Source organism: Acinonyx jubatus, chromosome D1 (genome assembly GCF_027475565.1).
Source record: "Acinonyx jubatus isolate Ajub_Pintada_27869175 chromosome D1, VMU_Ajub_asm_v1.0, whole genome shotgun sequence".
NCBI classification, from domain to species: Eukaryota; Metazoa; Chordata; class Mammalia; order Carnivora; family Felidae; genus Acinonyx; species Acinonyx jubatus.
Window position 1 is genome coordinate 111,374,652 of NC_069390.1, and position 27,765 is coordinate 111,402,416.

The window sequence follows — 27,765 nt, forward strand, 5'->3', positions numbered from 1 at the left end:
GAAACTACGCACTTGGCACACAGTGGGCGCAAGCTGAATAATCAAAGGAAGGCAGGAGTCAGGTTTGGCCTGAATGCTGGGGACAGAAAGTGTAATAAGGCCTGGATCCTAATCTCCACGGACTTACAACCTAGGAGAAGAGGCAGACACACCAAATCGTCTGAATCAGTATGACAGGTGCTATGATACGGCAACGTTCAAGATACACGCTACGAGAAAGTACAGAAGGAAGAAATGAGGCAAAAAGTCACATAGAAAGTAGTGCTTTAGGTACGTCCTAAAATGTTAAATAGACGTTTTACAGGTAAAAAAGGTCAGAGGGCATTCCAGGCAGAGGGAGTAACAGGACCAGTAAGTGCAGAAAACAGTGAGAGGATGGACTGGAAATAAAACTGAGGAGGTGGGCAGGGAGCAGATCATGGAGCATCTTATCCTTTATGCAAATGACTGTGGACTCTGCCCTGTGGGTGACAAGAAACCGTTAAGAGGTGTGAACCACCGCGTGCACTGTATCGTAACTACACTTTAAAACCTAAAGGGTATAATAAAATAGAGAGGCATGAGAGCAGAAGGGGGGGACTCCACAGAGAAGCCCAGGTGAGTGGTGGGAGTCACAACTACGAGTGATGGCAAGAATGGAGAAGAGCTGAGGGTGACAGAGATTTTAAAGATGCATAAAAGCAAGAGAAACAGTTTGTATTCGAAACTCGTTTAAGCATCATACTGCATCTCATGACCAATCCCTAATTACTTTACAAATAAGACCTCCATGTACCATATTAGGGGGTCTTCAGTTTACTCCTCTTCATGCTCCCTGTGGGTACGCAGCACAGGACCCTATACAATGGACACGCCAAACGTGTGAGTGCTGAGTGGATGATTTAACTAAGGATTAAAGGACTAATCAGAACAGAATAATTCTCTGATATCCTCTGGCCCAGGGATTTTACGGCAGATTCACAGAAATATCGACACTGAGTATGGATAGAGAGCACGTAAAAATATAAACAGAAATAACTCAGCAGGGAAAGAGTTCTTGAACCCCCAGCATACACGTGACATACCTGTAGCGTTGCTACGGCCCAGCTCCTCTCCTGGTCTATCCACGACGGGAGCTGCTCGCGGATTCGCTGCTGAGAGTCCTTCGGTAAGAGCAGTTGTTTTTGTTGGTATATGTGGCAACATTCAGACTTAGAAAAATTAACAATTGACTAGCTAATTTTATGAATGCTATTTTGAAAAACTTGTTCTATACATTATTGTAACTTATTTTACAAGTCACCATTATAAAATTCCATATAACAAGGTACAGATAACCACTTACATAAATTTTGTACACATTCTCATGGTACATAATCTTTTAGAAAACTTAAGGGCATTTAATAAAAAACTGCCATAAATTTACATTATTTTTAACAGTGTCTTGCATTTCAGACATAATCTAGATTTTGCATTACACTTCGGGTATGTTAATTTGGAGACAAATATTATCCCCTGACATGTTCAAATAGAAAATTAGTAGAGAAGAAGCTAAACTTGCATGAAGTGATCAAGAATTAAAAAAAATTTTTTTTTACACTTCCAATTGTATGAGAATTTTCCTTGTTTTAATACAAAATTCTATTTTCTTAGGATTATAAGTGTTCTTGGAATAAAACATATACACTAAGAAACTAATATAGTTTCTTAGTATTTAATTAGTATTATTCTCATAAGAATATATGTCTTTATATAGACTACCCTTTATAGTAAGGGAGTAGAGGCAAAGACACATTCCTCTAATTAAAATATAATTTCAACAGTATTTTAAAATTCTTCTGGAGCAAACAGTATTTCATGAAGGCAAAGCTAAAACTATTTTCCCTAAGAGTGACCTAAGTTTTTTTACTTACAGCTTTCCGCAACATGTCTCCAACAACCACACCTGTAAACGTATCCCATTCCTAACGAATAAAAACAGAAATAATACAAAAAAATAGACAAATACTAACCAGGTCACAGAATTTTCTTAATTTCCCTATAAGACAGCTTATAATACAGCTCTCTAAGGACATGGAAAAAAATAAAACTCATTTCACATCTCCTACTCCTGGTACAACATTACCATCTAGAATCTGTTTGTGTACCAACAACATAAAACATTTGTACAAAAACTGCTACAAACAATTGTACTGAAGGAAGAAGTACACCTACATTGTGTGTGTGTGTGTGTGTGTGTGTGTGTGTATGTGTGTGTGTGTGTGCATGCGTGTGTAGGTATATGGGTCTCAACATCTGAAAGTGTACATCACGTTCAATTATCATTTGTCACTACCCATTAATCTGTCCTATTACGTGCGAATTTTCACTAATAGAAAAGCGTAAGTTGCAGCAAAAATTTAAAAATTGTCTATGCTGGGGGAAAATAGAGGAAAGTACATCCATTAACTTATCTTTTCCAACGGATTGGGAGAAGGCTGCCATCATTCATTTTTTTTTTTAATTAATCCACAGAATCACAACCAACCCAGTGTGACGTCAGCTAGCCCTCCAAGAAAATCTCCGTCCTCACCCTGAACCCTTCTCAATCAGATAGTAATAGGCACTAGCATATTATTGTTACTCACTGGTCAGCAAATAAGGAAAAAACTTACTAAGATTTGAGGGCAAAAAGAAAAAAACAAAATTATTTCCTGCCTCCACACTCCGTGACCACTCAATTCTTTCACCGAAAGTATAGTCAATAGGATAGGGATGATTACTATTCCTCTACGTGAGAGAAAAATGTTCTCCTCTCCCCAATTCCTATTTATACTCCAAGAGGGAAAACTAGGACAGTAAGTCTTCTCACACAGTGTGGAACATATGATGCCGGTGAAACACGTTACACAGGAGGAAGGAACGGCATCAAATAAAAGGAGTCCAACAAATTCAGGAGAAAGAACACAAGTCCCCAGAGCGTGGGGAACAGTCTGCAGGAAGTAGCCAAATAAGGGGAATCCGGGACATAAACCAAGTCTGACCGAGTGGAGTGAAAGGTTCCGAGGTCACAGGTGCGCTGTCCACACACTGTCCCCGCTCCTCCCCACCCCCGGCCACTGTGCTCTCGCGGACAATAATGGCAGAGTAACAAAAAAATCACCTACGTATAATTTCCTTAAACACGAGCTCACCAGAGATGGATTAGTTATCTCTAACCTGAAGGAGGCTCAAGTTGGAGTGAGTTCCATGGCAGATGAGAAAGAAAGTTACAAAGAAGATAAATTATACATAAAATGATGAACACAAAGCTTCAGGCTGCGAGAAGCTACTGCAAAGTGCCCACCCTCTTGCTTCACCTGCTGACTCAGAGCAAGTCGGGGAGGGTAATAAATAATGTAGCCGTCTATCCACACTGTGTCACATTCCTATGTGCCTGCATGAGGACAAGTAGCGGACGTGGCTCAGAAACGTGAGCGACTCGAGTTTCTTTCTCTGCCTCCCGTCACTTCAGAACGCTGGGCTCATCCAGAGGGGAGGACAAGCAGGAACCAGCGTTTTTAAATGTCTAACTTAGTTAAAACTTCATAGGTTGATACACAATTTCCAGACTAAAGTTATTTCTAATCTAACCATGAACCTTACAAACTCTACGTAACTCTTATATTTTCCTCCTTTGTTTCCACTTACATTTTCTTGAAAAAGTTCCGGATGCATGCCCCGAACGAAGTGCAGCGCGAACATCAACTGGTCAGCCTGAAAAGAATAAGAAATGTTACCGCGCTGTTTCTACATTTGTGTGTTTGGAAAAGCACAGTCCTGACATTTCAGTTCAGTGTTCTATTTTTAAATTGCCCACTTTTATCAATAGAAGAAATGACTACTGAGATGGTACCTACACAGGGCACTTCTGAGTCAGGGGTGGGAAGGACACAGGAAGTACCCAACATTCTAGACAAAATGCTACAGATGAAGCGTCACGTACATCTCATCAAAAAAGGTTTATTTAACTAGCTGAAACCCAATTGTGAGGTCTGAATTGGTCACTACTAATAAGATCAACCTCCTGCATTAATAATCTTCAATGTGTCCGGTGTATGTTTACATGATCCAGAACATTCTATATACCCGTGAATCAAAACATTTCATTTCTAGAAATTTATGCAAAGGGATGATAAATGTATTCATAGGATATTTACTGCAAGATTTTTTATTATAGAGGAAAAACTCCAACAACCTAAATGTTCCAAGGTGATCATAAATAATATTCAAATCAAAATATACAGCATAGCCCATATTGTGGAAGGAGTGGCAATATGTTTGTATAATCGTATATGGACACATGTCTGCAAAAAGAATTGGAAAAATGACATCACCTTTTATCAGTAATTTATTTTTACAACTACATGTCATTTTTGGTTCCTTCTTTTTTCTGACGTGTATATTATAAATTTTCTAAAGTAAGCTTAGCTCACTTCTGTTAAAAAAAAATCTACCCAAGCATCTTTCCCACCAGTTTATAATGTAAGCATTTAAAAACAATTTCTTTTAATATTTATTTTTGAGAGAGAGAGAGAGAGCGAGAGAGCAAGCAGGGGAGGGGCAGAGAGAGGGAGACACAGAATCCGAAGCAGGCTCCAGGCTCTGAGCTGTCAGCACAGAGCCCGACGCAGGGCTCGAACCCATGAACCGTGAGATTGTGACCTGAGCCGAAGGTGGGCACTCAACCGACTGAGCCACCCAAGCGCCCCTGTAATGTAAGCATTTTATAACCAGGGTCTCCTGCAGTATAATAATACTTTATATCTAATATGTGTATATGATTGTAAGTCTACAAGTAAGAGATAACTATAAAGACATGAAGATGCGGGGGCGCCTGGTGGCTCCATCGGTTGTCAGCTGTGCTGGCAGCTCCGAGCCTGGAGCCTGCTTCCGATTCTGTGCCTCCCTCTCTCCCTGCCCCTCACCTGCTCATGCTCCGTCTCTGTCTCAAAAATAAGTATTACAAAAAAAATTTAAAGACATGACGACGCAATAATATGCAGAAGATACATTTGTCACAAAAAGATGCTCTTATAAATCTTACAGCAAGTGACATCCTCACCTGCAAGAGAATCACCCCTCTATTGGAAAGATTCAGTGCCTCGAATCATACAATACAAAAGCACAGTTTATTTCATAAAAGTACATGCTGTGTATGTATATGCAGCAAGTAGTCAGTAAATACCTATTAAGTGAATAAATAAAAAGCATGTGTTCACAACCATAACATAGCTAATGACTTAAAAAAATTTCTCCAAATAGAAAAACTTTGGGCAGATGGCCATCACTCAGATGATGGGAAAAGAGTTAGAGCCAACTAGCATGTGTAGGAAACAACTACATGTGACTTTAAAAATATAAAAAGCAAGACCTGTCATTTGGGGAGATGTGGAGTGCTCTTAGGTATGAGAAAGTAAGAATTCAGGTGAGGGGCTGGCTGACTGGGGACTGGCTGGATAAGCCAGCCACTAAGATGCTTATTTTATAAATTAATGCATGTTTCAAATGATTATCACAGCATCCCTCACCGAAGGTAGGTAACGATTAAGACAAAAATAAGACAATACAGGTACTACTCTGAAGGCTTTATCACTTAATAACACACTTAATTCTCTACTCCAGAGATATACACACACAAATTCACACCCAGTACTACTACCCTTACCCCGCCACTGCTTCCTCTGACCTGAGGAAGAAGAATGCGGTCTCTGTCTCTAGGGTTAGTACAAAGACGGCAGGGCCCTGGCACTCTAGGGTTCTCAGATCAGGCGCTGGGTTCAGCGAGCTGACTGTTAATTCCATCACTGAGGCCAAACTCCAAAACACTGGCAAAGAATAGCCACATAACACAGAGTCAACAAACGGGTAGTGGCGGTTCCCCTTCTCCCTGTGTTCTGGAGATGGAAGACTTCCAGCCTGAGGGATGAGCACACAATCGTAGCTGAGCCTCTCCCATCGCATCCCCCACAGATAACGGCACGGGAACTACACCAGACTAACCCGGACCTTCATCGCCTTCCCAAACTGGAGGCGGCAGAAGCCGTTTCTGGCAGCTGGCTGACAGCTATACCAAGGAATCCTTTCAGCCCCAGGGATTTAAGAACAACGTTATAATAAAAAACAATTATGACTCGAGAACACACCTAAAAATACAATTTACTGAGAGACAAGAGGACACATTATTTCCAAATAAGCCGGGGTCAAATTAAGAATGTACAAATCAAGCTTATGGATTTTCTGAATATTTGCTTCAAACAATAACCAAAACAACAACAAAAAAACCCTGTCATCATCCAGAGTTGAGAAATTACTTTGTACCTCTGACGTCCTTGATCTACACTGCTTTTCAGACCAAAAAATTTCAGTCTTTTATTTACTTATTTCCTGATTTCGAGAAAGAGCGAGCAAGTGAGCAGGTGAGCTGTGGAGAGGAGACAAAGGAGAGAGCGAGAGAGCGAGAGAGCGAGAGAGCGAGAGAGCGAGAGAGAGAGAGAGAGAGAGAGAGAGAATCTTAAGCAGGCTCCGCATTCAGCATGAAGCCCAACACGGGGTCAGTCCCACAACCCTGGGATCCTGACCTGAGCTGAAATCAAGAGTCAGAAACCAAGGGACTGCACCACCCAGGCGCCCCAATTTAGTTGTTTTAATTCAATGTCAACTCATCTCATTAGGCTTGGTTCTGTTAACAAAATTCTTTAATATCATGGGGATATAAGCAAAATATCAACTGATCACCGACACGAAGAAAAATCAGTAAGAGAGGGCAGAAGATTAGCGAGTATAAATCAGCCACATGGCATCCCATAAATTCCACCCTGGCATCACACACACCCCAGTGAATATGCAGGAAGGGTGAAACTGTTAGCACACGAGTAACATGGTAGAAGGGAGTCTTAAAGCCCACTTTAGGATGAGGTCAAGTGTTTCCAGACAGGATGATTTTGCTTGAACTGCACCCTGTTAGCCTTGAGTCTTCAGGCATCAAGCAGAATGGGCTTAAATCCCAGTTCCAACACCCTCCACACAGGAATAACCTACAGCACGGGTGCTAGCTCTGCATCTTGGTCTCCTCCTTTAGAGAATAGGATTGTCGTAGGAAGTGAGTAACAACGTATGTGAGGTGCTTCCCCGGTGCCTGGAACACGTAAGGTGACACACAGTTGCTACCTGCTTTACAGTCACCTGATGCACTACATACTACTGTACCGGAAAGGAAATTTATCTTAAAAATCTTCTATAAACCTCCTGATTCTCAGAGACTGAGAAGCAGTAGCAAGAATAAGAAATCTATTCCTTTTATTTGTACTCGACACTATTCATTGCTTTCAAACAACTTCAAGGTAATGTGTAAAGTACCTGCTACCATATGAAGTCTTGCTTTAATCTAGCAAATACGTAGATAGCATAGCACCAAGCACAGGCAGGGGCACCTGGGGACTCAGTGGGTTCAGCACCCAACTCTTGATCTTGGCTCAGGTCATGATCTCAGGGTTTGTAAGACTGGGCCCTGTGTTGGCTCTGCACAGCGTGGAGCCTGCCTGGGATTCTGTCTCTGTCTCTCCCTCTCCCTCTCCCTCCCTCCCTTCTTCCCTCTCTCTCTCTCTCTGTCTCTCCCTCTCCCTGTCTCTGTCTCGCTCTCCCTCTCCCTGTCTCTCTCTTCTCAAAATAAATAAACTTAAAAAAAAAAAAAACCCAAGTACTCACAGTTGTGCTTGAGGTGGTAGGTCACACATTTTAGTTAACAATTCTATGCACATTCAACTCTACTTCCAGAAAATCTAAAGGGTTAGATATAATACTAAAAGTTTCAAAATCTTCTAAGCAGAAGAAAATGATTCAAATTATCAGGGTTCATTTTAATAAAATGAAAGGCTATAAAATTTGTAAATATAAAATTTGTAAATATCAGAGAACTTCCACTTTTCTATTAAAAGACAACACATTTTGATAGAAAAAAAAAAAAAATACCAGAATCCAAACTAAATGATTTGTAGGATAAATACAGTCAGGAGATGCCATTAATTTCCTTTTAAAATGTAATATCCATTTGCATTTGAATCAGCTGGCAAATCCACTGGAGAGGAAGGCCAGGTGACCCGTCTTCCCTCACCGGCACCCTCCCTGCATGCCAGTGCTCCGGTACGCCATGCTTCCACGAGGACAGGGACACGGCAAGAGCATATGCTCTCCAAACCTCCTCTGTGCTCTCATCCAGTACATGAGAAAATCACTTCACACCCCAACAGCAACTTCCCTTACTTCGTATCTGTTCCAAATGACACAGTGGGAGGAAGAAAGGATACGTAAAGGCGCCAGCTTGTGCACAGTCCGACAGAACCGCAAGTGTTGGGGAACTGAATATGCTACTTACCCGATAATTGTCCAAAATACTTGGGTTACTGAAATAAATGCTCTGATCTCTTGGACAAAAAGAATGACAGAGCCAATAGTCTGAACTGAAATTGCTAGACAGCCTTCTCCATTTGTTTTAGTTTATTACAGGCCTAAATTTCCTGCTACAAAACAAGTCAATCATTTTTTTGTTCCAGGTCAACTTGCTTTCACGTGGGTATGATGTGAATACTAATAATCCCAGGCTCTGTTTCAAGGGTCTGGTGTTGCCACACCACCGTCGGCAACACAACAGCAACATCAGCACGAGGAAAAGGCAGTTTAATGTGAAGGTGGTTGCTAAAAATCCAAAAAGCTTTCACTAAATACGAAATCAGTTCCATCCTAAGTAAGATTATAATGCTAAATCTTCAAAAATGGACCTCATTGGTTTACAATTAATATGCTTTCTAATTGTTATTCACCACTGAAACTCCATGGAATGCTGAATTCATGTCGAATATATTTACTATTACTGACACAGAAATATCAACATTATAAAACATATTCCATCACCAATGAAAAACATATGTTAAGAATTATAGACGTTAGCTTTTAAAAAATGTTTTCAAGTGTTGACAATAGAAAAGTATGTCTCAAGATAGGCAATAAAAAATTCCAGCTGGGCACTAAAATGTTAAGGATGTGAAGCCTTACAAGCTCTCCCCTAGTGCAATAAAACGTTGGCTTTAGCCTAACTTACACGTATTTTTAAAAGACAATGTGACTTAAAAGAAGTAACCCTAGCTAAACTTCACTTATACGTTACATCACTTTGGTATTCAACATTTACTGTATCTTCCCCTCCCTAATTACATTACAGAATATAGGACATAGAGATTTAAATCTCATCAGTAGATATAATGTATTACTAAAAATAAATAAGAATATATAAACTGAGGTGCAGATATATAGGTCAACAGTAAGAAATTCCCAATAAGCTACTATTTTTTGGAATGAGTAAGAAATTTTATATTATCTTTTGACTTAAACATTTTTCAGGAATAATATTTTATAGCCCATGTACTTCCATAAGGATTTTGGTGACACCTTGAAGTAAGTGTAGGTCCATAATACTTTCACAAAGTATTCACAATCACAAATCACATTTAGTGTAGAGGTTTTAAAAGAAAAGTGAAAAAGCACTAAATATATTACTAGAAGAAGAATCGAAATGAAACTCTGCAACCTTACTATATTCACTAGAAAATAAATATTAAAACTACATTAAAAAACTAATCATGAAAATTCACTAACACAGAAATCAAAAAATAAATCCAATGATTAAAAAATAAAATATAAAACAATTACCATCAAGTAGATTTGTTCTGTAAAGCAAAGCCTATTCTTTAAAATACCAAGAAAACAAACAGATGGGGCAAATAAGGGAGGACAGTAAAAACAGACATTTAATAAAAATTCAGAGGAGGCAGGAAATATTTACAAACCATAACTTGACAAAAAATAGAAAGACTGATAACATCCAGGGTTGAAAAGGATGCAAGGAAGGAGAGACCTCAATCCACCAAGACAGTAGCAGATAAACTAGGATGAGCCACATTACAGAATACACATGCTAAGAATAATGAGGTTAACATATTTATACTCATGGCAAGATCCTGAGGACCCGTCGCATGAGAAGAGAGGCAACAGAAGAAAACACCTACCAAGGAAAACTGAAAACGTCAGCTAGGTGTACATGTGCACGTGAAGAGAAAGGACAGGGACGGTACGGAGCCGATCGAGCGTGGGACAGGCCAAGTCTAACGCAGCGACTGCAGGCAGGAGCGACCGAGCGTTTTCTCTATAGGTCCACCAAGTTGGAAACTCTTCAAGAAAATATGTTTCAGTTCGTGTACTAACAATTTTTAAGTATCATGTGAGCTAATATATCGTACACGTTAGAGACGTGAGATCAAGGATGGATGAAACTCTACTGCTGTGTCATCCTCAGACCTAGAACCCTAACATTTTAGTGACCAAACGGACTTTGACGTCATCTGCTTATAATTTGTCGTGTGTACAAGTTAAAACTCAGGGCCAAACAGGTGATTCTTTGAACGGCACCTAGAATACACATACACTGTACAGACACCTGAAGAGAAATCTCCACGGTTCTCATTAAGGAAAAACTCTGCAGACATGCCCAGCTGTAACTCTCACCTTCCGGTAACAGCCCTTGGCATTTGAAAGATTTATTCAGTCTCCAGTAAAGATCATCAACATTATCACTCTAATCATAAAAATTACTATCCCTTTCTACAGAATGTAGTAACTAGATCTTTTCCAAGATTTTCTGAGAATGCTGTATAACTGTGCCATAACAACTCTATTTCTCTCACTTAATTGTCTTTACAAAGCCCTTCCTCAACATATCTCAACCAATACCCAAAAACTGACACCTGAAAAAAAAATCTTAAAGTAAAAAGCCTCTGTGTTTTCTACAACATTCATAATTTTCTAAAATATGTTTCATTTTCTATTCCTTGGGGCCCTTTTAATATGAAGACGTCTATGACATTCATGTCTCAGGATCAGGTTCCAGGAAGAGAAACCAAGTTTGCCCCCAAGCAATTTCAAGAGAGATTTCTGATTGCAACAGCTGTGTCGACACAGTGCCACACAACAGACCCCATGACAAACGTGGTCCAAAATGTCAGCAGTGCTGAGGCGGAGAGACCCGAGCTAGGAGATGACTCATCACAAGGTCCCGCGGCAGCTACGGGCTCGTTCAGAAGGAAGGGAGCTAAGCCTCCGCACTCGTCATTCTCCTACCACATCCCAGAAAGCCAGAAGACGCCCCACTTAGCAATGAATGTTACTCTGGGAAAATATCAGAAAGGCCGATTTCAATATGTTTCCAGTTGGGAAAGGATTCCACAATTTCACTGTAAGACTGTATTAAATACAAGTTCAGGTAGTATTTTATACATGAAAAAATAATATTTCTTACCTTAAACAGACAACGGCATATGTATTCATAGACCATATGTTTTAATGAACTGACAAGAGACTGGATTCTCCGTTCTGTACTTTCGGAACCCTGTAGATTACAATTTGAAAACTGAAAAACCATTAAAAAAATTTATAAACAGTTAAATGATACCCCATAGTTTAATCACACTTATAAAATGTTCCTCCAGACTCAAAGCTGATTCTAGAATAATTATCTTTGTCAATCAACTTAAGGGACTAAATGATACAGGGACTAAATAATTATTTCCAATAATACAGTATGAATTGAATTTGACCATACCACTCTGATACCTAATGGCATTAAAAGTACTGCTTTCGTAGGGGTTAAACCCATTTCATTACTCACATTATAATTATCAATCAAGTCCTGAAATGGTGTGACCACAATTTTCTCATCCTCAATATAAGAACCTAAATGATCTTAAACCATGGTCCTTGTGTTAACTAATGATGAACACGAACACTGATGTTGATGCTGTTTAGAAATCATACCACCTGTAGTTTTTTTGTTTTTTTTTTATCTGTTTCTGTACTTCCATTGTACAGGATTGCCATGATTTGAAAAATACCACTAATGGGGAGTTCCTTTGACTACTGAAGAGGAGAAGAAGGATGTCAAGGCTGGTCTTTCTCTAAGTGTCATGTGAATTTTCATGTCACCTCAGGGAGCATTTGCAGCCCACATGCCTTGAAAACTTCAATTGTGGTATAATATTTAGGCTTAACTTCCTCCCTTCCTTGTGATTTTAATGGACAAGGAAAAAGCCTAGTAAAGTAATTTTAACAGTTTAGAGAAAGACATCCAGGATAAGACGTGCAATGTGTGAAACTGGTACAAAACTAATGAACCAGCGCTCAGATCCGTCAGACCTCGGTTTCGGGCCTTGTTAGCAGCATGTTCTGAGGCAGCTCATTGTTTCTGGTTCACGTGGCAGACATCGTCTTCGTTTCACTATTAACAAAGGTCACGTGTGAAATAGACCCCTGGATCCACTGAGAGACCCCACTACAAGATTTAATGCATTTCCAAGACACTGGAAATCAAGTTTTTTACTCTACATCTTCAAGATTCTATTGCTTTTTAAAGTAAATTCAAACATGCACGCACGCACGCACGCACACACACACACAGGTCAGTGGTATTCGATAACCATGCTACCCAAGAAGTGCGGTTACCGAGGAGACGCTGGGCTACACACTTTTGTAAGGAGCACAGAATAACCAATGATCTCCTTGGGTCTAGTCAGAACTGCTAACCTAGTTACCAGTTCTCATACTAGTGAACTCACTTTTAATGTGAATATTTTTTGACTAAAGGATAAAGAAACATCTAAAACAAACCTATACTTGCATATTTTCTAAGTAATTTATGAGAAACTTTTAATGAAAAATTATTCAAAGATCTATATAATCCATTGTTGGTTAAGAGACTGAAAAGGACACTGTTGCTGCCTCAGTCTACTGCACCAATGGCACGTGCTTCCACAGGTAGGGAGATGGCAACTGTGTAACGGCTCACAAACGTGTACTTTTGTGCCAGTCGTCCATGTCTAGGAATTTACCCAGGGGAAAAACGAGAGAAGGAAAACAATGGAAAAGAGAAAACCCACAAGTTTCTATAGCTGTCTTAAAACATGGCCAGATTCTTTGTCACTCCTCCTGACCACAGGCAGGTTTGTGACAGCTTCCACCACACACAACACAGCATGAGGGACACCCACCCGGGGCCGGGTCGTGAAGGTTCTGCCTTACCGAGCAGAAGACACACGTTGGTCCCCCAGATGTCCCACCAGGAACGCACTGCTCCGCGCGGTGAGGAAGCCCAGCAGAGACGGTACGTCAGTCAGCAGCCCTCCCAGCAGCCCCAGGTACCAGACTTGCCAGTAAAGACTCCCTGTCTCCCCCTCCAGTCCCACCTGAGGCCCCAAACATGGTGAAACAGAGATAAGCCATCTCTGCTCCGCCCTGACCAAATTCCCCACAGGATCCACGAGCAGAAGAAAAACACCACCAAGACTGGGGTAATATGCTATTCAGCACAGATAAGCAGACAGTGTCCATACAGCACCTGGTTACACGAAGTACTGTACAGCCTCACCGTTTCTCAAAAAGACTGCAGGTTCCTGTATATGACGTGAAAGTTGTCTGTGATATACTGACACTTACTTTCAAGACCATGTGATACCTGTGGATTAAAACAACCTATATCCATTCACATTCCCTTCCTTCTACGAGCACATACACTTGTTACGTAGCATACACTGCTGCAGCCCCGATAACTAGAACAATCCCTGGAATGTAGCAAAGCCTCAAACGACAAACGTGTATGAAACGTGTATGAAATGTTCAATGTTCTTTTCCCCAAGTGAGGAGATTATGTAGACAATTTCTCTTTCTACCATTTTTAATGATACTCTATTACATGTTAATTTGTACTCAGAATTTAAAACATTTCCATTCAAAGGAGTGTCACACTGGGGTAGTTTATAAGAACATAAAATACACTAAGGAGCCCGTTTCTCTAAATATGGCTTAAAATTGTTACGTGGGGTCTTCTAAAATGTAATTCTAAACAAGTTTTCTCAGGAAATTACTGTTACAAATTAAGTACATAGTAAAGTGATCTCTCCTATTCAGTATCAGCTACGGGGCAAGCAAGAGTGTACCTGTTTGTTGTGCAGAGCCCGCTGGAATAGTCGGAGAAATGCAGCCAAACTGAAACGGTACATGTTGTTAATTTTGGCCAAGTCGGAGATGATGAAGAACATCTTGCTGGCGCTCTCAGCCAGGGGAAGGTACGCATCCCGCTCCTGCGGACCATGGGCGGGGCAGGAAAACACCTCAGCAGTAGCGCCTTACTGCCACCCACAGACCGCCGCACCCATGTGAGCCCCCCCCCCCCCCCCCCGACAACCAAGGAAGAGGACCAATTTTATGACTAACAGGAACAATAGGGCCCAGTTTTTCTTATTTTTATAGAACAGAGGGCAACGTATTTAGATAATTATCTGCCTCTCCGATTAAAGTCGCCTACAGAGGTAGAAGTGGCTCACGGTGGATCGGAATGAGGACCACCAGCACCTACGTTAGGGAAAGGGTACGAAGACAGGCCACACAGTCGTGATCAGAAATTAAGTGACAAGAGTGTACATTCCAAAAGAGAACCAGCATAGTAATAAAAAGGGCACCGTGCTACAATCCCTGCAGGAGAGGAAAGTTACAGCTGTGAATCACATGTGTGTGCAGACGGACGGACCAGACAGTCTACAGGTGTCCACACCAAATACCAAAAACCACCTAGCACTGTTGGACATAAGCACAGAACAAGCCAGTGTCCACGGGGACATTCGCTCTGACAGAAAGTAAAGGGTGATTAAATGGCCTCTAGGCTCTGAATGGGACTCTGAGGAGGTTCTCCATGGCACTGTCATTCTGATCCGAGCACCAGGATTACAAATACGGTATTAGTAAAATTATGTGTGTGACTCAGCAACGCCTGTTCAGAAAGAGAAGGTCAGAAAGTCCAAAACCCTTGTGTGGTAAGATCAGAAATGACAGGTTTAACATCTGCCAAGCTTAGCCCTGGGACAGAAAACGAGGTGGCTGGATGAGAACTGGGCTGTAAATCTGTTCGTGCTTTGGTGTCCAAAGAGCCCTTCCTGTAAGAAAAGACTGAAAAAGTAACGATACGTAAGGGTACAATTTGAGCAAGGGCTGAAAAGTACTCCAAGGAAACGTGAAAAGGTCACTGAGATGACTGGCAAAGAATTAAAGGATGTCCCTGAGAGCTGTGGTCAGGCTGGAGCCTGGAGATTCACAGTCACATACATCTGTTTGGGGGTGTTTTTCCTCAAGCAAAGTTCAATCACTAGAAGGTAGGAGAAGACAGGATATATTTATGCTATGGATTTGTGTTAGAATTTGGCAAAAGGAACTATCAAAAGAATAAGCCAAAAAGCATTTTGAGCATTTACAAGAAAGTACTTCAGAGGTCATCACAATCATGGGGTCCAAGATGAGTAGGGAAGAAAAATGTTGTTAGTGGAAAAAAAACCTGAAAACTCTCAATTAATACACTAAACATGCTTTAATTTTAAAAAGCTCCAGGAATGGCAAAGTTGGCTATTTGTGAACATTAATTTTCAACTTCAGTACAGACTGGAGCTGCAGAACGTGAGCCAGCGTGACGCCAGAAATCAGCAGAAGGCAGCGGCGCGTATTATTGATGCCGCGGGCACCACACCAGCCCCTCTGGGGCAGGAAGGAGCACCCCCAAGGCTCCGGGGCTTTGAAGTGCTTTCTATTTTGTAATCGTCATTCCCCTCAGGTCCTCATTCGACACTTTTTAATCAGATTAACATAAAAGGTGAAGAAAACATGATAAAAGACCACAAAAGAAAGGAAATAATTACTTGGTCAAGAGAAATCTGGAGTCTGTAAGATTCTTTAAGTGACTCTTGAGTAAGTGCACTGCTTGCTTTCGTCTGATTCAGAGATTCAATCAAATCTTTATTTTCCAAAATATTCCCTTGAGATGTGGCAAGAGTCTGTAGCAAAAATTAACAAAGTAACATGAATAGTGTTATACGTATTAAAATAAAAGAAGCCCATATTAGCTACCATTAATTTGATGGTTTTTATGAAAACTTACATTATTTTAAAAGAAATTCAACATTTTATAGTTTATAAGAATGGTACAGTAAATCATGATATACTACATGCATATGTATTAATTTTAGCAATCTAATAAAAACTACTTAAAGTTACAGAATAAATCATAATTTCATGCTGCATTTTAATGTCATTCGAAATTCAGAGCATGCAATAAATATTAGTGAAATAATGCAATAAAAAGACAGTAATACATAAAAATCACTTGTCTTACACATTACTATTACTCCTTAAGATCTTGTATCCCAAGATACCTACTTTTTTCTCTTTGAAGTCTGATTTTAAGATATATATTCACATCCCTGACACAACAAAACACATGCTGAAGGCACTATTAAAAAATACTGCTAATTATATTCATTAAAAATGTAATATAAGAAAGTTTCCTGAATAACTATATCTTACCTCTAAAAGAGATTCCTCAAGCTTGGCTAACTGTATTTTCTTATCTTCTTCCTGTTGTAACAGTTTTGTTTTCTGTTCCTCTAGGTCAGGTTTCTCATGCTGAATAGTTAAAGCCAAAAGCTTAAAAAAAAAATTTTTGTTTTAAGTCAAAATTATTCTAGTGATGAAGTTCAAACAAAACAAACTTCCCACACACAGGTCTTATGTTTGACCAAATATCACAATAATTATTATATTATGTACCTCGTTTGATTCTTTCGAGTTAAACATGAGACACTTCACAATTATTTCTGACCAGAAAAAGAGGCAAAATAGTTACACTGATCAATAAAGTATTAAATATTACAGGACACCTGTACGTAATTGTATTACTTATCAATATGTAATTCTTAGTTCTAAACTTATAAAATTAGATTAAATATATAAAAAACATGGAAACTAGTTTTTTAATGGTAAGCATTCATATAAAGAAATTAAAAAATAACTTCCTTAAAAGACTGTGTCATCAAAATTGCAATGAGATACCATTTCAGGTCCACTAGGATGGCTACAATTAATAAGACAGATGTTGGCCAGATGGGGAGAAAGGAGAATCGTCACACACTGTTGGTGGAAAAGTAAAAGTGCAGTCACTTTGGAAAAGTTTGTCCTTCAAAATATTAGACATAGAGTTACCATAAACCCTCAAGTCCACTAAAAAAATAAAAACTTTTTAAAAAAATAAGTAAAAAACACTGAATTGTACACTTTAAATCGATGAATTGTATGATATGTGAATTGAATCTTAATAAAGTTATTTTTACAGAGCAACGTCAGGGCGCCTGAGTGGCTCAGTCGGTTAAGCGTCCGACTTCGGCTCAGGTCATGATCTCATGGTTCATGGATTTGAGCCCTGAGACGGGCTCTGTGCTGTCAGTGTGGAATCAGTGTGGAATCGGCTTGGGATTCTCTCTCTCTCTGTCCCTACTCTACTCTCTCCCCCTCTCTCTGCCCCTACTCCGCTGATGCCCTCTGTCTAAAAATAAACAAATAAACTTTAAAACAGATTAACAAGTCAACAGGCACAATGCCTTTAAAAAGAGAGTGAGGAAGGAACTCTGTAAATAAAAGTCTAGATATAAAAACTCACTCTGAGATTCATAAAATATTCTGAAGTGCAGTAAGTCATACACAGATGCAGGGAATTCAAAGAGGCCTATATTCTAGTGGGGGAAAAAACGTCACGTGAGGAATCAGACACCCTTGCTCCCCTAGCCAAATAAGTCAATGAAATGCAATTTTCACAGTGAAACCTCAGTTTTCTCCATTAAAAAAGAAAAAGTAGCTGATCTTAGTCTATGATCCTTCTTTCTCTTCAATTCCACTACACACGACGGAAACAGGCCATAAAACCAAAGGCAGCAGCTTGATGTTAACGACAAGTGTCTCACGCAAAGGATAAAGGAAACCTGAATGCTTTACTACTCTAACTCACAAATACATTTTCAAGGTGTTTCCCGAAGTTTACATGCTCATCAGCTTCTCGAGACAGACTCCAACAAGGAATCATGTATTCACAGAGCTACAGAAGATGTTCCAGGCAGCGCACCGCCCACCTGCACGCACCTGGCCTCGCAATCCACTTCTAGTGGTGGTGAAGTTAACCTCCGTAACGATGGCGGCTGCGTCCGGCGGGATGAAGGGGTTGGGGTTTCTTGTTGACAAGAAAAGGCGGAATTCTTCATTGTAGTCGATAATTTTGTCACCTATTTGTACCACGTAACGTGGCCCTATGTTTTAAAAATGAAATTATCAGTTGGCTTCAGTATTCTATCTTTTGCTACATGACATTAAAAAGTATAATGTATATTTTCTGGTATTTCTAAATAGTTGGTAGTTTATAGGCTTTTCAATAGAGTATGAAACAGCAACAGTTAGGCTACCCAAGAGACTATTACCCAGAATGCCCTATAAATCAGCTCTTATACAAATAGGGATAAACAATGATATCCATTATACATCATGTACAGTGGAATGAATCAACAATTATACCATAACTTACAATTTTAATTTTACAACTAATTTATTTTTAAGAACAAAATACATGTTTTCAGAGATTTTCAAAGGTTAAGAAAAATACTGGACAGAATTTTTGAGAACCTCAGAATAGATTTAAATTTTTTACTTAAAAACTTCAAGTTAATATGAAAATAATTCAATGAGCACTTTATGGAGAATGGTCTACCTCTGTCCAAAAATCTATCAAAACAATGTTGAACCGGAGTCATTATCAGAGAAACCCAAATTTAAAAGATCAATGAAATACTTCTACATTCACTGGAATGGTTCAAGGTAATTTAAGCAGGATAAATGAAAAGAAAACCAGTCTGAAGGATATCATAATCAAACCACTGAAAACCAATGACCAAGAAAAATTCTAAAGCATCTAGAGAAAAATGACACTTCACTTACAAAAGAGCAAGAATAAACTCAGCAGGTGACCTCTCAACAGGAATGACATAAACTACAAGATGAAGGAATAAAAACCCAAAAGTGCTAAAGAAAATAAAAACCAACCCCAACTTCCATGTCAGGCAGAAAAAAAATATCCTTCAAAAATAAAAAAAATTTGTTTCCAGTGGACCTTCACTCAATGAAGCACAAAAGGAAACAGTTCAGACAGAAGACACATAACTGAGATGGGCACTAAGAGCACTCCCACCACCAGGAGCACCGGCTGACAGCCCACGGGCAGAGTGCAGAGTCAGGACATCGCAGTCTGACGCTAACACAACACTGGATGTTAACTACACTGGAAGTAAAATGTAGAAAAAGAAAAACAACCTCGCTGGAAACAAGATAATGAAATGCTGGCAGAATTTCAGAGAAGTAGAAAGGATAAATGTGTGGACGTACGGACTTGAAGAACAATAATTATCACATGGGCCATAGAGATAATGCAAAGACAGGCAGGGGATATGTGGCGTTAAAGTGCACAGGAGAGAAGTGGCAAAGTATTTATTTGTATTAAAATGGTAAGTCCAAGATATATATTGTTATATGCAGGATGACCATTAAAAATATACAGAAAATGTTTTAACAACAAAAAAAATCACGTCAATTAGAAAACTGTATCAGGTATTCTATGACAAGGTCAGCTGCATTGACTTACATGACATATTAGGGCAGCGTGGTGACTGAAAATGCAAAACCAAATGACAAACTGCTAATGAGAGGCACCCTTTAGAAACAAGACCAACAGAAAATTGAAAGTAAAAGAATAAATAAAAGAAGTGAAAAAACTAGTACAAAAACTAGCCTCCCAAAGTACTGTAACCATTCTAATATCAGACTCTAAAACCTGATACACTTCTGAAGAAAAGGAAGGACGTTTCATAATGGTAAAGAAAAGAATCCAAACAGGAAAATATCACATTTTCAAATATGTATGCATCCTGAAACACAGCTTCAAAATACTTAAAGCAAAAACTGAAGAAACTATATAAAAACGAAACAAATTCAAAATCATAGAGCCTTTAAGAAATCTCTCAACAAATCATAGAAAAAAGCAAAATATAGCAGATAACACTACTACTAATAAACTTAACTGACTTTAGAAAAAAATTAAAACAAAGAGCAAATTTCACATAATTTTCATTTGTACATGGAACACACATGAAAATTAACCAATGTCCAATCACAGAGAAAGCTTCAACAGGATGTAAACAAGTGAGTAGTTCAGAGTAAGCTCCTTGGCCATGAAAGAGTTATGCTGAAAATCAACAACAAAAAAGGAATCTAAAAAAACTCCAACTACCTGGAAATTATATAACAACAAAAGAGCCAAGTAATCTGACGAATCAAAGAAAAAGTCAAAACTTATGGTACGAAGCTGGCAAAGGGCTGAGAGGGAAATTTATAGACATAAATGCATATATTAAAAAACAGATTGAATATCAATATTTTGAATTTCATCTCAAGAATCTAGCAAAAAAACCACCAAAGGAAATCTAAGGCAGTAACAGGAATGAAATAATGAAGAGCAAAGACCCAGTTTAAAAATACAATGAAAAAAACTGACAACATTAAAAGTTGGTATTTCGAAAAGATTAGTAAAACTGATAAACCCTTATCAAAGACTAATGGAGAAAAAAAAGAAAAAAAATTATTAATGTCAAGAAACAAGGAGACATCATTACAAAGCCAACTGAAATTACAAAGTTATGAGAACATTATGTAAAAAATACACCAAAACATTTGACAATTTGGATGAAATGAACAAATGTTTGAAAATACACAGAACTTTAGCAAGCCTGACATACACACAAATTATAGGACACAAACATACAAAATAAATCCAGTGCTTAAAGGTCCTCAGCTCACATTTGCTGCCAATCTGCAACCAAAGACAGATCATCCTAAGAAAACGTGCTATCTTGGCAAGAGGGTATTGGCCACCTGTTACAGGACTGGGGCTTATGTTAGGCGACTGAAAGACGGTTCAAGGGAAGTGTGGTTTGCTGGGGAACGGATGCTATCAGAAACAGCAGCCAATTCTGTGACTGGTATCTTAATAATGTTTATCTAGGAGGTGAGAGAAATAGAGGGGGACTACGTTATAAATGGTTAAAAAAAAAAATCAGAAGTCACCAAATTAGCTGGGAGACGAAGATGTCTGGTTATTTTTCTGGTACGGGGAGTACCCTTGATTCTGCGCCTAGACATGAGGACGGTCACAGGAGGAGCCATGGGATGTTGGTGCTGCGGAACGAGGCACGTTCACCAGGACAACAGCACAGCCAGGCCACAAGAACCAGGCCAGTGCGATGGGACTCAGGGCCTCGCTCCTTCTTTCCCGTTGACGCAGCGTGAGAATGCAAGCAAAATTATCCATCCTGCTGCGCGTCAGGCCCGTGGTCATCCTCACTGAGGAGGGCGGCCAAATAGGGGGCTTCTGGGGTGTAGACACAGGTCTATGTCTTGATCTGAACGCTTACACAGGTGTATTCTGTTTGTAAAAATGCATAAACTGTACACATGCATGTGTATATTTTAATAAAATGTTAAAATTGAAAAATAACTGGTTTTCTCTGGTAAGTAGGACTAGTCATGAGGAGGGGAGGAACGGAACTCAGCTGCCATTCTGCACTATTTGATTTTGTCAACTAGGCATGTATTATTTTGATACAGAATTTTAAAAAAATGCCCAAAGGAAATGGTTCATTGTCCCAAAAGGACCCTTATGTATAAGCCCTATATCATAATACCCAACACAGTCTCAACTGCATCAAGTCTTGACTTACACTGGAGTTAGCCTATGGAGTAGAGAATAAAGTTAATTTTTTTTCTTCTGGACACAAAATCTTTACTGTACTTTAGAGAACTATGGAGACAGAATGACTAGGAATAAGCACAAAATTTGGTTGCCTGCTCTCTTTCCAGGGAAAGTCCCAATTTATTTGTTCAGTATCTCAGTTCCAATCCTGATCCACGTTCGAGAATACTGTTTGGTTTGGTTTCATCAACATTTATAACAGATACGGACACTGTATACAGTATACCCCCACAGGTCCAAACTCTCCAGAAATTTATCATCATCTGAGCTAGATAAATCCAAAGTACCATGTCAACTGTCCTATGGGCCCAAACATCCTATTATAGGGATAACCTTTTGGTAATGGTCTCCACCAACAGAACTGCCCACATTGTATTCAATACCATCCAAGCCCAAATGACTAAAGATGAATAGGACTTAAGTGAGGACAAATACAAAACCCTGCCAATCAAATAACCAAAGCGACACTGCCCAAGCAAGTTAAGAATAAACTGCTGTCTCTATAACTACCATATACAAAGAGAGAGAATAACGATTCCTTTCTTGGCCTACTAGAAGCAGCATCTTTCATTCCTGGAATTTTTATAAAAGCCTATGTATCTGGTCAACAAACGTGTGGCTGGTTTTGAAAGGCTGCTCCTGCAAAACTGCAAAAGGCAACTTTGGAAGAAAACTGAGCAAGTGTAAAACATTGCTGCCTTTGACCCCGTGTCCTTCAGATGCACAGCGTTACAGACGTCTGCAAATAATCTCACATAAGAAAATCCAAAGGCATGCTACAGCCCATACACTATCCATAGACAAAATTTCTGGGAATCCAGAGCAGTGAGGATCCTGTCCAATGAGCTGACTTCAGGGAGCATTCGGGTTTTTTTTTTTTTTTTTTTTAATTTTATTTTTTATTTTTTAAAATTTACAACCAAATTAGTTAGCATATAGTGCAACAATGATTTCAGGAGTAGATTCCTTAGTGCCCCTTACCCATTCAGCCCATCCCTCCTCCCACAACCCCTCCAGTAACCCTCAGTTCATTCTCCATATTTATGAGTCTCTTCTGTTTTGTCCCCCTCCCTGTTTTTATATTATTTTTGTTTCCCTTCCCTTATGATCATCTGTTTTGTCTCTTAAAGTCCTCATATGAGTGAAGTCATATGATTTTTGTCTTTCTCTAATTTCACTTAGCATAATATCAGGGAGTGTTCTTGGCAATAAGGCCACGGTGACAGTTACTAAAATACAACAGTGCAGTTGATTTATGAGTCAGAACGAGTGAGCTAACTTAGCATTATTCAACTTCAACACTCCTGGCAATTTGTGCTGGAAAACCATTTCTTGGAAGGAGAGGTCCTGAGCATTTTAAGAGGTCTCTGCCATAGACCACCCAAACTGTTGCAACCAAAAATGTCCCCAGGCCTTGCCAAATGCCCTCTGGGGGACAACATCACTCCTGTTTGAGAAGCAGTGGTCTGGCTGTGTTCAGGTCCTGGGTCCAGTTGGGCCACCAGGGAGACATACCCATATGGAGAACCAGCCACGAGAAACAGATACAACGACTGATCACAAACTTCATCTCTGTTGTACATACAAATGCCCGTATGCTTCTAAAAGGAAGCATCCAGACTAAAAAGCCAACCAAAATGTTCAGCTTTCATCTCTACAATAATTCCCGATCCAGACCCAACCCCAAAATGGAAATGAAATAACCACTGGAATGAAACAATCAATGAAAAATGCTTTTGACGTCTGTTATTAGCAAAACTTATACTATCTGCCCACCACACCAGCCTCTCCCTCAACAACTTCTAAGAGGCTGGCTGGTCCACAGTCTTTAGTTGCTTACCAACTGCAAACTGGCACATGAACCTTCTGCTTGGGCAGAGTCACGAGGCACGCGTGACTCCGGAAGTAAAAACAAAGAGAATCTGAAGAGGAGCTGTCCCTTGCCCTTCTTTTCCATCAGTACACATTTGAAGGGATTTCTGAACAGCATAAATGTGAGGAGGAAAAGTACATTCCAATCCTATTATCTGTGCTGACTGACCTCAGTATGTAGACAGGCAGTTCATACTGCTTAGATTAGGGACAGGAGATGTAACTAAAATTGGACACAGACTGTTTAATGTGGTTCTAGGACAGCCATCCTCTGTCCCCAAAGGAAACATATGATGACAAAATGGCAATTCACAGGCAACTCAACATGCTAGAAGACAACAATCTGAAATATATGCAAAGAGGATAAAAGATTCCAACTACTGTGAAGTGCAACCCTGGGAGAAAGGCAGAAAAAATAAGTTAAGGGCAGAGACGAACTCTCTTTCCCTAATACTGAAATAAACAGACTAACCCAAACAGCCATGCACAGCCAGGGGGAAGAGGGGTTCATAATGTGAACCGCTCAGGATGTGAAATATGTAACTCTGCACCAGATCCAACTTCAAGGGACCTTGTCAACACCCATTCTCAGATGATGCTACGGACACTGCCAACACCCGACACCAGTCACAGCTGACAGAGGCTCAGATTCAGGGAGTCTTCAAGGGCCAAACAGGCTGAAGGGACAAATCCAGACGGCCCTAAAGCTTCATTCCCACCTCCCCTTTAAGACAGAATAGCAGGAGCTGGTCAACAGATCTGAGGAAGGACCAGTAGAGACGAACTGAGACCGGAGACTGATGTCGAAGGTAACTCCAGGTCACGAGAGCCCCTACCAAAGCTCGCTTCACAACACACAGCCACTGCCAGCCCAAGCACACTGATGTGCAAAACAGCAAGTGATCTATGAATGCATTTTTCGCTCTGTCCCTGGTTTGCCCAATGACTCCAGTTTCTATTTAAACCTTGTGGCGTGAACATAAATGCTGTAGTGGCAGTGATGTGTGTGGTATGAATCAGGACAATACGGTCTCGAGTTTAAATGCATTCCTTTCTACTCGCCAAAGGCTGGCTCAGGTACCTACAAAGCAGTCCTGAGACTGGGCCACCCCCACACCATCCTGCTTACGAGATGGGCCCCTAAGAGGATTCTGGGAATTTGGATTTGGGGAGGGTTCTTACCTTACCCAGAACATGGTGGAAGAGTGGCTCACTGCATTTTCACTGTTTGTACAAATAATGTGCTTTGTGCTGAACACTTGTGTTTTTGTTTGGGGAACCTGGAAATCTGCTACATGCCAGGCCAAACAAGCTTACATAATTAGACCCCAGTGGGGCATCTGGGTGGCTCAACAGGTTAAGCTACCAACTTCAGCTCCGCGGTTTGTGGGTTCAAGCCCTGCATAGGGCTCTGTGCTGACCGCTCCAAGCCTGGAGCCTGCTTCAGATTCTGTCTCCCTCTCTCTGCCACTCCCCCACTCATGCTCTGTCTCTGTCTCTCTCAAAAATAAACAAACATTAAAAAAAAAAAAATTACCCCAGTAAAAACTAGGGTCTGAGTTTGTATGCAGTAAGCTTCCTTGGTATATGACATTTCACAACCTGGTCCTGGGAGAGTAAGCACTTCCTGTGTGACTCCAATGGCAGAGGACTTAGAGGCCTGCACCTTGTTTCTGGACTCCTGACCTCACTTATGGTCCGTTTTCTCTTTGCTGATTTGCTTTCTATCTTTTCCCTGCAAACAATCTCAGCCCTGAGTGTGAGACTGTTCCGACCAACTGTGCTCCAGAAGACCCCGACACGGCGCCCCCCCCCCCCTCAGCCTTCCCCCCCACCTCCCTGCCGCGTCACTCCAGCCAGGGGCAGCCCAGAGACCCCGACACAGCTCCCCCCAGAGTCACTCCAACTGGGAGCGGCCCGGACACCCCAACACAGTGCCCCCCTCGCCCCCCCACCCATGTCACTCCAGCCGGGAGCGGCCAAAACACCCCGACACAGCGCCGCCCCCCCCCCCCCCCCCCGCGTCACTCCAGTCGGAAGCGCCCGGGACACCCCGACACAGCACCCCCTCTGCAAAGGCACTTCAAGAATTCATTTACTTGCCACAGACTAGGAGGACATGCTCATAGTCCCCCTGAAAAGTTTCCTTTTGGTTAGATTCAGTAGCAAGACAGAGAAAGGTCAAAGTTAGTTATGAAGCTAATTACTTTCGAAATTTTAAAAATAGCCATTTTGTGGAAACTGTCAAATATTTACCTTGAGCGACCAGATCTCGTCTCAATAACGGATAGAGAACAGCTTCTACACCGTCCATCTCCTGTATAATAAGGGTTTTCCCAAACCGCACTGCCAGCTCGAGAGCTGTGATAAAGTTACTATCCTGAGGGAATAAAAAGAATACATATTAATTCCTTTAGCACCTTAATATTTACAAATGTCCTCAAAGATAATGAAGGAAGATGTTAATAAGAATAATATGAATATTTTAAAAGTTAGTATGCATGTTAATAATTCAAATTATTCATGATTGTGTTTCTAGTTTTAAGTACTTGGTGATGAATCATTAGAGTCAAATAAATTATCAAATAGATTTCATAATTTAAACACACATAAAAAATAAAGATTTTTACAATAATAAAAAAGCTTGATTGTTCAACCTGCTACTAAATTTAAAATTTCAACTTGATGCACAATTATTTTTTTAGTTTGATTTTTTTTTGCTTATGTTCAAAATCAAACACTGAATGGAAGAGGAAAGGCAAATGATGACTTCTAGTGAACTTTTCTTGTGAAAACAACCTCTGGACAAAAATCTATAATCATGCAAGAATTTTAAGGCTTTCTAGCTAGCAAAAGAGTTTTAAACCTCCAACTATGGTTACAAAAATTAAATATTTGGAATCATAATTACTAAAGTCTCCTCCTGTAAACCCAAGTGGCATTAAAGTATTTTTTAAATGTTTACTTGTTTATTTTGAGAAAGAGAGAGACAGTGTGGGTGGGGAGGGGCAGGGAGAAAAGGAGAGAGATACCCAGAACAGGTTCCATGTTGTCAAAGCAGAGCCCAATGTGGGGCTTGATCCCACAAACTGTGAGACCATGAGCTGAGCTGAAACCAAGGATTGGATGTTTAAACCAACTGAGCCTCCCAGCTGTCCATAAAGTATTTTATATATTGCATTATATATATATACACACATATATATATACACTGTATATAGATAGTATTATATATATACACATACATATATATTGTATATAAATAATATTTCATATATATACACACATATATATATACATACTTAATACACACAAATCAGGTAAATACCTCCATTTTAAAAATGAAATACGTTTTAAAGAGAGAATTGGTCAAGCACCTGAAGAATATCTATGAAAATCATGGGGCACCTGGGTGGCTCAGTTGGTTAAGCATCTGACTCTTGATTTCAGCTCAGGTCATGATCTCACAGTTCATGAGTTTGAGCCCTACTTCAGGCTCTATGTTGATAGCATGGAGCCTGTCTAGGATTCTCTGTCTCTGTTTCTGTCTCTCTCTCTCTCTCTCTCTCTCTCTGCCCCTCCTCCACTTGCTGTCTCTCAAAAATTAACATCTTTTTTAAAATGTTTAAAAAATTTTTAAAAGAAAATTAATCATACACTAGGCCTTCTTCAAAGAAAACAAAACAAAATAAAATCTGACCCCAGATAATTTCCTCAGCAAGATAAATATGACAGTGAGAAGTCACTCCCCCCAAAAGACTATGATTACATTTCACTGAGCAGCATGTCAAATCTTGGACACAGTGGAGATGCTTGTTGGTGAGGGTGAGGAGCAGGAGACAGTAAGAGGCATTGAGAGAAACCACATGAATGCTAGAAGTCCAGGAGACTTTCTCCAAGTGGAGTTAGGGACTTTCATTTCTGTGGGATCCTATACTGATGTCTTTAGTTGTAATTTAGTGTGAATTCTTATTTAATAGTCTCTCCAGCTACCAGACTGGTATCTCCTTGAGGGCAGGGATGGTGAATGTGTCACTCACCAGTAAATTCCCAGGTCTTACATTAATGCTCAGCACACGTGAGGAATCAAGCAAATATTCTCCTCCCGTTTTTACAAATGAGGAAACCAAAGCTAA

General features: G+C 40.0%; 1 protein-coding gene across 8 annotated transcripts in view; it reads right to left on the minus strand.

Annotated features, from left to right (window-relative positions):
- Positions 1–27,765, minus strand: part of DYNC2H1 (dynein cytoplasmic 2 heavy chain 1) — a 340,312-nt gene that overhangs the window by 172,429 nt on the left and 140,118 nt on the right. For 3 of the 8 annotated variants that reach the window (XM_053204186.1, XM_053204184.1, XM_027051988.2), the window contains 10 exons: positions 25,886–26,009; positions 18,049–18,212; positions 16,969–17,046; positions 16,444–16,563; positions 15,780–15,914; positions 14,034–14,177; positions 11,345–11,455; positions 3,649–3,714; positions 1,893–1,943; positions 1,065–1,142 (listed from right to left, as the gene is read on the minus strand). In XM_053204186.1, coding sequence (XP_053060161.1) covers positions 1,065–1,142; positions 1,893–1,943; positions 3,649–3,714; positions 11,345–11,455; positions 14,034–14,177; positions 15,780–15,914; positions 16,444–16,563; positions 16,969–17,046; positions 18,049–18,212; positions 25,886–26,009 — 1,071 coding nt within the window. Of the gene's footprint in view, positions 1–1,064; positions 1,143–1,892; positions 1,944–1,991; positions 2,045–3,648; positions 3,715–11,344; positions 11,456–14,033; positions 14,178–15,779; positions 15,915–16,443; positions 16,564–16,968; positions 17,047–18,048; positions 18,213–25,885; positions 26,010–27,765 lie in introns of all 8 variants that reach the window. The other 5 variants (XM_027051992.2, XM_027051991.2, XR_008290731.1 and 2 more) reach the window with 4 other exon arrangements.